The sequence below is a fragment of the Cyprinodon tularosa genome, unplaced genomic scaffold (genome assembly GCF_016077235.1).
Source record: "Cyprinodon tularosa strain WSP-4 unplaced genomic scaffold, ASM1607723v1 ctg1501, whole genome shotgun sequence".
NCBI classification, from domain to species: Eukaryota; Metazoa; Chordata; class Actinopteri; order Cyprinodontiformes; family Cyprinodontidae; genus Cyprinodon; species Cyprinodon tularosa.
This window is the reverse complement of record NW_024038334.1, coordinates 38,613-50,000: the sequence shown is the minus strand read 5'-3', so window position 1 is coordinate 50,000 and position 11,388 is coordinate 38,613. Positions and strand designations below refer to the sequence as shown.

General features: G+C 38.4%; 1 protein-coding gene and 1 long non-coding RNA gene across 3 annotated transcripts in view; both read left to right on the top strand.

The window, feature by feature from the left end:
• Window positions 1–2,380, top strand: part of LOC119779741 — a 4,478-nt gene extending 2,098 nt beyond the window's left edge. For both annotated transcript variants that reach the window (XR_005280278.1, XR_005280279.1), the window contains 4 exons: window positions 841–1,181; window positions 1,283–1,362; window positions 1,971–2,060; window positions 2,272–2,380. This is a non-coding gene — a long non-coding RNA (uncharacterized LOC119779741). The remainder of the gene's footprint in view (window positions 1–840; window positions 1,182–1,282; window positions 1,363–1,970; window positions 2,061–2,271) is intronic.
• Window positions 2,381–6,436: 4,056 nt separating this feature from the next.
• On the top strand, window positions 6,437–9,751 carry LOC119779740. The gene is made up of 4 exons (XM_038279515.1): window positions 6,437–7,089; window positions 7,710–7,857; window positions 8,369–8,573; window positions 9,144–9,751. The coding sequence occupies exons 1-4, from the start codon at window positions 7,046–7,048 to the stop codon at window positions 9,446–9,448; spliced, it is 702 nt and encodes a 233-aa protein (XP_038135443.1). The 5' UTR covers window positions 6,437–7,045; the 3' UTR covers window positions 9,449–9,751.
• Window positions 9,752–11,388: the final 1,637 nt, after the last annotated feature.

The following is an 11,388-nucleotide window of genomic DNA, read 5'->3' as shown; positions in this document are numbered from 1 at the left end:
CGACAAATTTTCTGGAAGTGTCCCCTTTATTGTCATTTTATTAGTACAATATAAAAAGTTTTTACATGACAGAATGCATGGCGATGGATCAAAAACAGTGAAGTAGGCTACATTTATGATTATATTCTCAGAAATAAATAAATGGGCTTGGTTGGAGACAAGAGAGAATATAAAGGGAAAAGTCGGACTGCCTCTGCCGGATTCGAACCTGCCACGAAGCAAAAGATTTGCATTGAAGGCGGTCACTTAACCTACTACGCCACCTCTCGGTAATATTGATTGATGAAACATTCCTACTAATACCTGTACATACAAAACATTAGTTGGTGATGCATGTTGATGCAAAACGTTTTTACATGAAAATAGGCATGGAATGGATTCAACATGACAGCAAAGTGTATGTAGTGGATATATTCCTAACATTAAGGCTTTGTGAAACGGCAATGCAGTGAATTCTGGCAATGCTGCAACATTGAGCTCTGTGCAGTTTTCCACAAAGCAGATCTGTGCTGAACTTTCTTGGTCTGGTTGCCTTGATCAACCATTGGATGCAACCAGTTCAAATGCATTGGCTGTGGGAAAAGAAGGAAGGACATCATTATCATATTAGGAAAACGCGCGTTAAATACGCGCGTTGTGTCGGTACTCTTGGGGTACTCTCATGACGCGCGTAAAAGGCGGCGCTTGTTGGTAAAAGACGGCGTAAAAAGCGGCGTAATCTCGGGAGAACGCGCGTTAACTTCAACCTTAACGCGACAATTCAATGCGAAATGTGACCTTCTTGGCTTGCCATAAAACTGCTCGCCTTGTCTCACATCGTCTCCCCTCTTCTTTCCGCAGGCGCGGATTCAGGCGGGGGGCGCGCCCACCCCCCTTTGGGATATGGCAAGCCGATTGGGCCAATAATCGTCCGTACAATAACGCGCAGTTCCAGCCCGTATGTTACGCGCCTTTTTTACGTCACCACGTTTCCAGCCAGAACGCGCGGTGACGTAAAAAAACGCGCGCTCGCGTAAAATACTGGTTGGAATTGCGCGTTATTGTACGGACGATTATTGGCCCAATCGGCTTGCCATACCACAATGGCGTCGTTGCGAGCAGGAGGAGACCTGGAAGATTTGAGGCCAAACAAGAAAACCAGTCAACCATCTCTTAAGATTCTGGTCCAATCCAACAGAAGGGTAAGTAGAAACCAACTTTATCACTTTATTTTCTATAGGCTTATGTCTATAATCTAAATAACACAGGTTGAAATGTTTATATCTTGTTTTCTATTCCTCAGTGGACCTGGCACAACTACAGAAAATGACCACAGCGTTGACCTGTATGAACGTTCAGATATTGGAGACACACAGATAAAAGGTATGATGATTGCTAGAAAATGTTGATAATGAGAAAACATTATCAACATTGTTGATTGTTGATAAACAAGTTGTTTAAAGATGCAAAGTAATGCAATTGTAGGAATACTTTAACCAGTAACGGGAAAGTTATAAAAATTGCAGTGTTTGATAAGTAATAAAAAGAGTGTACAATTAACAAAAATAAGCAACATTAGTTGCCATTGACATGCATACAATAGTTATTTTGTAGTGTGTATTTTTGGGTCTAAACCTGTACCACATGTGTTGTACTGCTAAAAATAAGAATGGTATCCTTTATAAAAACATGACTAACTTTTATCAATTGGTAAGGATCCAAATCAATGAATGCTCTAAGCACATGCTTGGAGTCTAAGGGAGTCTTGTTAACATTGTGATATAATAACTACAAATCTGGTGTTATTTATTTTCAGTGCATTTAATATTTTACAACAAAAATACAATTTAAGTATATTCAGTTTTGTGCACCTGGTGATATGTGTTCAGTGAATTTGATAATTTACGATAAAAACACAACATTAAATTGTTTTGTGGCTCCTCCTGACATTACAAGGTTCACCTGATCACAAAAATAATTTTCTTTTAAAGATGAACAACAAGGACCGTGTTTCAATGTAAAGACAACTGAAGAGCCGGCGCTCAACCAAGCGGATTTGCCCCAAACAACTTACGACATAGGTTAGTAATAGTTGTATTTTTTTCAATGTCAAAACAACTGACTTTGTTTTTGTTTTACACAATTGACTTTTTTGCTTAATCTTGAAATCTTACTTTTCATAATAATTATTTCATAATAAAGCAAGACTATACAAAAGCTTCATGTAGGCAGATTTCCAACTCCACCAGCACCCATACAAAATTGACAATGTAAATATCAATGTTATTACAGATATATCAAAGGCCAAGGACCGGATTAGTGAAATGGACGACTCTGGAAAATTCCAGCTTCTTCAGACCAGAAAACCACCCAAATCTTTCAATTTCCCTGCCAGAGAATTTAAAGACAACCGAAGAGCCAGTGGGGTGACCAAAAGAACATGCCAGAGGGACTGGCTAGACAAGTATGACTTATCATTTTTACATCATATAAAGATGATCTACCGTCAGGATCAACATTCAGGCAGGAAGTGAAGTTGTGGCACACAAAGTGGTCATCATCAGTGGAAAAACCCAGCTCTCTCCCTGAAATTCTAAAGATGACAAATATGAAGTGCTACCCAAACATTTCTATGATTCTTCACCTTCTGTCAGTCATACCTGTTACCAGTGCTTCTGTGGAAAGTGCTAACTCGGGTCTTAAAGCAGTGAAAACTTTGCTGAGGTCAAAAATGGGACAGGAAAGGTTTGTGGCTTTGCTACTTGTGTATTTGCACAAGGACATTCAGTTAGACATCAACAAAATCATAGACATATTTGCCCAGAAGCATCCCAGAAGGTTGACATTTGTAAACCCATTATCATCATAAAGTTTAGTAGCAGAGAACAATATTCTTTGTGTGATTTAACTTTGTTTTTTTGTTTTTCAACAGTTTATCTTGTTAAATTATATTCAAAACTCCTTTGTCTTACTAGAATCATACTTGAACCCAAGTCCTTGGTTTTTTTTTTATTTCATGTTCTGTGTAAATATTATTTCTGGAAATAAAGAAACTCCTTGTTTAATTGAGGATAATTTTTTTTCTTCAAACTACCTTTTAACCTTGTGCATGCTTTAAAAACCGAGAGATCCTTTTTTAATTACAATAATGTAATCATGCTAATTCTACTTATGTTCATCCATTAAAATTATCAATTAAAAACCCTTGGATGAATAATTAGGGTAGTGTGAAAGAGTGAAGATGGTATTCTTTGGTCTTTTAGCCTTACATTGTCTTGACCTGTGACCCCATGACCCTTAGGTGCGCCCCCCCCTTTGAAAAATCCTGGATATCTCTGATATTGGCCATTTAAGGCTTTATATGTGAAAAGACGGATTTTAAATTCTATTCTGGATTTAATAGGAAGCCAATTAAGAGAAGCTAGTATAGGAGAGACATGATCTCTATTTTAAATTTTCATCAGAATTCAGAACTCTGGCTGCAGCATTTTGGCTCAGCTGAAGGCTTTTAACTACAGTTTGTGGACTTCCTGAAAGGAAAGAATTACAATAGTCCAGCCTTGAAGTAACAAATGCATGGACTAGTTTCTCAGCATCACCCCCTGGACAGGAGATTTCTAATTTTTGCAAAACTCAGCAGATGAAAGAAGGAAATTCTAGAAAGCTCTTTGATATGGGATTTAAATGACAGGTCCTGATCTAAAATTACACCAAGATTTTTTGCTTTATTATCAGATTAATCCCATCCAAATAAATTGACTGACAAATCAGCTTCTTTTTCAGGGACTCTGGTCCAAAGACGAGATGATGATCTGGTTGGAGTATGTTCATCTAGACCTTTCTTACAGAACAATTTTGGAACAACCATCTCACCCTGGGTCGTTCCAATGGAAGCACCGTTGCCTTTTGCAGAGCCTAATCCCATACGGGTTAGCAAAAATGTTGCAACTTATAGAAAATGTCATTTTTAGTGACATTTATATCCCGATCTTCTAGAGTCCTTGAGTGCCACTGTTATGCAGTTGTTGATGGCGTACCTGCTCCAGCACACCTGAAACAAAGGAATGATTCATGTCCACATCTCTACTTAACAGGTTGACATGTCAGGAGCTCATTTAACCTTTGGTTTCAGGTGTGTTGCAGCAGAGATGCATCAAAAAAGGGGCAGTCAAGGCCCCTATTCCAAAGGTTATTCTCAAACATCTTTGACTGCATGAATTATTTGTAAAGATTTAATTTAAGTAAACATTCAATTCTGACTACAATCACATAAAAATAGTTATGCAAATCAGAATGATATCTTATGATGCATCAGAAACATGTTTAACCAATCCCTGTTAAAGAAATGAATTTATGGACTCCTTACCAATAATAGCAGCTCTGTTTATGGCTGGATCCATCACTTTCATCTCACTCCCATATACAAACCATTATTAATTACATTTCTTATCCCTAAAAATGACTTCTATAAATTGTTATAGCTTCTTTGTTGGGAAAAATATTTCACAACTGCTTCTTCTCATCCTTTATTGCAGTGATATTATATATCAAAACACTACAGCCACTATTCTCTTGCACCTCAATGTGTTGTTATTTTTAAACGTATCCATCTTAGTTATCCTGAATTTCTCAATGAGTATGTAATTCCTTTTAGCTCATCCTGTATTTTGCACTAGAGCCCTGCACTCCCGCGGGAGTTCCGCGGGACTCGCTGTACCCAACACAAAGCAGTGCGGTGCAGCTGCGTGAAGCTGACACCCCACCCACGTGAAAAACATCAGTAAATAGACTGAATTGTTAGTGCTACATTAGTGCAGATTTGTGCCGTTAAAATTATCGTTTGTGCTACTTTGGTTTTAGAGATATTAAAGATAATTTTTAGGTCTTCCAGAGGTCACCATCCCCCCATCAAGCTCTCTAAAACTGGTCTACTAATTTAGTGCTATGTTAGTGCTGGTTTGTGCCGTTAAAACAGTCATTTGTGCTATTTTAGTTTTTAAGATATAATCATTTAAATTTTTGGCTGATGAAAATCACCATCCCCCCATCAAGCTCCGATTTGATCCAAACTGGTCTACTTTTTTAGTGCTACGTTACTGCTGGTTTGTGCCGTTAAAACGGTCATTTGTGCTGCTTTAGTTTTTAAGATATAATGAAGTATAACATAAGGCTTGTGACTAGACGTCAGGACGCATAACATTTTGTAACACTCGCCGACCAAAGTAAACATAAACAACAATGGACCCTGAGAAGAGCAAGTCTCAGATTTCTTTTTAAAAGTTGAAAAGCACAGCTGGAAACAGAGTAAATGAACTAACTCGATCTCTCTGAAGACAGAGAGTTGATCATGGACTTGAAGGAGCTTCTGGGTCCGTGTACCTTCAGGCAATTCGATTTTTTTTTCCAGAAAACCAAAACGAAAAACAAACTACTTCCGTTTTTCAATTTAAAATCAAAAACAAGAAAAACTAAATGAAAAAAAGGGCCTGTTTTTCGATTTCCCCGATTCTTTTCTACATTTTCTTTTTAGGATCGAAGACGAAGACGGTTTCAAGGATGGCCCAGAAGTGCAGGAAAATATTTAAAAATAAAAGCCTAACATAATGCAAGTCTGAAAAAAAAAAATGAAGCGTAGAGATATTTTTTTAAATAAAAATATGAACTTTTTACGTTACAACATGATAGTTTATTTTAGAGGCGTGAGCTTTATTACATTATTATGTATTTTATTGTTGGGGGGAGGGGGGTAATTTCTGGGCAGGATGGAGGTTGAGATGAAAACCTGTTGCTGTTTAATGTGACAACGTGTGTCTGCTTGAGCTGATTGTGCAGATGGAGTCCTTGACGTACTGTCGCTATGACGGTAGGGGGCAGTATGCACTTAATTGTTAGCGAGAGGCCATATAATGTCAAAATGTTGACTATTTTTCCATACCTGAAAATGGCTAGCCTATTGCAGCACGAGGAAACCGTGCAACAAATGTTTGGTAATGGATACTCTGACATCCAGATTTCCAACTTCCTCATCACGGAGATGGGGATGCGGAGAGGCGCCTCAGAAAGAAGCGTGAGATGGTTTCGTATGGATCGGGGGCTCATCAGAAAGGCTATATCAACATTTGGAGATGGCTGTTGCAGAAGCCATACATGAGGTATAGTGAGGCATCTTGTGTAGTTTAAAAGCGGACTTCATCAGTGATAACACTCTCTCTCTCCCCTCCCCTCAGGTGACTTATGTCACCTGAGGGTACATAAGTTACCCTAAATATCCGCTTATCTCTCCTGTGCTTTTGTTTTATTTTAAATTTTGATACACTGTACATATGTGGAAACACCCACCTTTCCTCCTTTTAGCACCTTTCCCTTTTTTTCATTAAGTGTGACAAGTACATTTCTCACGGTTTGAATGTGTGTGTGTGAATGGATGAATGACTAAACTGTAGTGTAAAGCGCTTTGGAGGTTGCATAATGAGGTAAAAGGCTAAACCGATGCTACTACAATTTACACTGGCCAGTGGGGGGGCCAGGGCATAGCCAGGGGTGGCAGTGGCCACCCTCGGCCACCCCCTGGTGGCGCCCTTGTTCATATAACGTAATATTTTAATTTGATATACTTACTTAACCAGACTTCATGTTGATAAAACTTTTTGGTCATTAAAGTATCAGGCACCTTTCCATACCCTCTTTTTGTGCCAAGTAAACCAGCTTCATGGGCAAATACAGGTCCATCTATCATTTACATCCAGTGACGCTCACCCACAGAAATGTTAATTAAGGACAAGTGGGAAAAATAAACCCAACTGCAGATGTTAAGAGCATAGTTGATAACAAGGACATTCGTTGTCCACTTATAAATCTCAGCAGAGCTTTGCTAAAAGTACTGGTTCAGACAGTTAGCGAGTTAAATTGGAACATTAGGGTTGTTACGTTGTAAATTGCATATGTAATTTAAAGCGAATCTCTAAGTTTTTAACTGCAGATGTTATTTGAAAGTAAAATGTAAATTCTATGTTTACATGTTTTGGTAATAGATGGCTTCAGCAGCAAAATAGTGGCACACGCTACTATGCCAGTGAAAAACAATCTGTCAATTTATGAAAATGGGTACAGGTGAGCTTAATTTATTTTCTCCAGAAATATTAATTGCATCACTTTTCACAACCACCTTTGGTATTGGTACCCACTGCATATCCAAGTATTTTATTTATTGGTCTCAATAGTGTTATTGCATATTAGAAGTTTTCCAAATATCATGCAGCCCTTGGCAGCACATTAGTGAAAAAGCACTATACAATTGCATTCCAATTGGCATTCTACAGATAATCCATCCATCCATTTTCTGATCCGCTTTATCCCTCATGGGGTCACGGGGGTTGCTGGTGGTGGGGTACACCCTGGACAGGTCGGCAGTCTGTCGCAGGGCAACACAGAGACAAACAACCATTCACACCTAAGGACAATTTAGAGAAGCCAATTAACCTAAAAGTAATGTTTTTGGTATGTGGGAGGAAGCCAGAGTACCCAGAGACAACCCACACATGCACAGGGAGAACATCCAAACTCCATGCAGAAAGACCAATGGTTGGATTTGAACCCAGAACCTTCTTGCTGCAAGGCAACAGTGCTACACACTGCTCCACTGTTCAGCCCTACAGATAGCAGATATTTTATTAAAGAAGACCCACTCAACCATGTTAATGTTAATTATGTCTCTTGTTTTTGTTTGTTAGACGTGCAGTCGTTACTTATGGAATGTGGGACCAGGTCAGAGTGGACCATGGAACAGAGTTTTATCTCTGTTTGTTTGTTCAGGAGTTGTTGGCTGAGCATAGGCACAACCGGGAGAGACGGCCATACATTCAGACAACATCAACTAAAGTGAGATTTTATTAAGAAATGATACATTTGTCCCACGCTTTTGGCTTGCCAGTGTTCTATTAGTCAGTGCTGGACAAACTGAACAATGGTTCCTTAACAATAACCATTTTGGAGAGCAACATTGAGGAAGATTGCTGACAGAACTAAAGAAAACAATTTAAACAGCCCGTTAAACATCATTAAACATGTTCTGTCCCCACATGATTTATGCATCCAAGTGTGCCTGACCTCAGTAACCATGATAATGATGGAGCAATACACCTGGATTAATCATTTTATCCTGTTGACTCAGACTCTGTTTACATTACCTGTGATGCCTAATTATTGTACTTAACCCATGGATTCAGTATAGCTATAGTTCACTATTATCCTTGCTTAAGTCCATGTATGTTAGATTATATTGATGTGCTCTTTTCATGTGGTATCTCTTTTTTGTGTGTATTGTGTATTGTTCTGTAACTTATTTATCCATCTATTTTTTTTTATTTATTTTGCATTTTGTCTTTTACAGAACCATACAGTGGAGAGAATCTGGCCTGAAATAAACCAAAGGGTGAATGACCCTGTTAAAATGGCACTTGTTCAAATGGTCGACCAAGAGGTGCTAGACATGGACGATCCATTGATGAGATACTGCACATCAAATTTGAGCTGTAAGGTCAGCAGCATAGGAATGACAAGAGCAGTGCAGGCATGGAATGCCCATCGTATTCCAGGTGTGTACATTTCCTTTCATACTGTAAACAACAGTTTTAAAAGTATTCTTACATTTTTTTTCTTAAACAGTTTGAAAAGTAATTTTGCCCTTTTTTAATCTGTCCACAAAGCTTTGTGTTTATTTTAGTTGTAGTGAGCAGACCGGAAAACACAAACATCAATGTAGAAAACCCTTGTGGAGATAACGTTTGTCATAACTGTAAAAACACACTCAAATTACACCAGCAATGCAAAGGTTCGCAGAAAGCTAACGGGAGCTACCCTGTAAGGTCCATGTGTTTGAAAAACAAAGTTAGAACACTTTATGTAGCCTTCTAGATAACACACTTAACTTTCCCTGTTTGTCTGCCAAACCACTGGATGCCCAAAGAAAATACATAAAAAAGCTTAAAAATGGTACCTGCAACCTCACTCTTGTTTGTCCAACTGATGATTACCTGAGAAATATACGCAGTGAAGCTCTGTAAAATAACTGCAAATCTGTATGATTACAGAAGTAAGGCACTGCAGTTATTTTGTTTGTTGTATTTTGTATTTGATTGACATCCTCAATGACTTTATTTTTCAAGGAAAGGGGATTCCCAATGTCTTGGCACAAGATGGTTGCCGTAAGCGGGTGCCTGAGGACCTTCTGCCTGGACCCTCTGAAGCTGCAGACCGTTACCAGCAAGAAATGGGAAATTCACTAACCAGGGAGTCACTGTTTGGCACTTGCCCATTTCGCTCAGAGGAAGAGAGAATTGGAGCTGAAAAACAGTTCAGTGTCCTTCACCCTGACATTGCAGTTCTGTTTAACAGCACTGTGAATCGACAGTTTAGAGAATTTCAGGAGTCTTTAATAGACCTCATAGATATAACTAGAAGAAATGTGTAACCTGCTTATTATGCTTGCTTTCTTTGTTCATTTTAATTTTATTAGTATTTTTAGCCAGGTTTTTGTTGCATTTTTCAGCTACCCATGTTGTTTTATGTAAATGTTAAGATTACTAACTTTACCTTTTTTTTTTCCTGAGTTGTTGTTGTTACGATTGAAAAAAAAAAAAAAACAAACTCAAAAGAACATAGGCTCTTCCTAAGCTTCGTGTATTTCAGCAGCTTTGTTTCCTATAGTGACTATCAATGGGCTGGTCATGTTTTTTCCAAAAACATAAAGAGAATAAAAACCTGACTGAAAAAAGTGTTTTTCTTCATAGTCAATGCTTTTCCCACCTACTATGAACTTCATTGCACTTGAACAACTGACACAGCACCATACTGTGAATTATTGCGCCTGCATCATTATTGTTCCTTTGTCATACAAAAATGTACCAGTATGCCTTGCTTTAGAGATGGGTTGTTATACACAAAGGTGTTTGCAAGCTACAGAAAGAGAAACTTAGCTTTTTTAGTGTCTTTTTTTAATGTTTTCTTTGTAAATGTAACATAGTCCTATTTGTTTTTCTAGAGTACAATACAGAGATGGGTATTGAGTTCTTGTGCAAGTACTGTTGGAACAGCAGCATACACACTGGTCATAGGGAAACATATTGAGCAGACAAAGTCACTCATGAAACAGGGATATAAGAAGTTAACAATAAATATACATTTAGTTGTAAAAGATTTAAACTATTCAAATGTCCACAGCCATTTTTTGCCTATTCCATCATTTTATTGCATTATGCGGATCTAGGATATTTGGTTTTGGAACTGGGGATATCATTTCTGTTGTCGCAGCCTTCTGTTCCAACAAAAATAAAATACCAAAATTTCCAACGAAGGCCGTGGAAGGTAACAGGTGATTTTTGGAGGCACTTCCAGCTTGACTTATTGTACAAACAAAAAAAACACACAATTACTACGAATGACTTGGAAGTTAGTAGAAACAAAATTTAATGTTTGAAGCTCCCAAAAAAGTGGTCAAAAAAGTAATTTTTCAAAACCTCCCGTCCACACCAGACATTTACCCAACCATCCTCCAATACCTTCCTTGCTCAAATGCCTTAAGAAAGGACCTGAAATGCAAAGGATCTCCACTAAAAACAGGGATTTCTACAGATGGCAGAAGTCACATTCTTTGCTGTTTTACAAGCATCTCAGTGATTTCATTCTGCTTCTTCATAATCTCTGTTAATGCACTACCATGAACATCAACCTGAGAAGATAGGGGAGACCGGGGCTAGTTGTCACACGGGTAAGTTGTCATATTGCAATTATCTTCTCCACCAGGGGGCGCAACTAAAAAGTGGAATACTAGTTTTCTTCCTTTGCATGGTCAGGTCTGACAGACTGAGTGAAAAGAGGACAAGACATTGTAAGTTTAATGAGCACCATTTGACCATTTTCCACTACCTAAAGTGAAAAACATTAAATTTATATTATTTTAAATAACCTTCATTCAGATAAGAATTCTAGCAGTTAGACATATGGACTTGTTAAAGTAGATATTAAGGCATCCAGTCATACCCCAGTCATTGTTCTGATTTAGCCTAATGTTAAGCTAGTGCCGCGGTTCTCAAAGTGTGTGGCGCGACCCACTGGTGGGGAATTGAGACGTGACAGGTGGGGCGCGCCAAGTTCCGATGTGTGTGTGTGTGTGTGTGTCGTGTGACTATAAATGTAGAACGTGTGAGAGCAAACTGTCCTTATAGCTGTATGTTGCCGCTTTTTAGACCAATCAAACCCACAAAGTAATCCTTACTAGCCTACATGCAGAACATTAGATATGAGAAAAGTTTCACCTGGAACTGAAGTGCCAAAATAATGATTGACGTGACGTCGGCATATTATTTGTAACGAAATAAACTTTCGCGCCCCAGTGTTGCCAACTCCGCGACT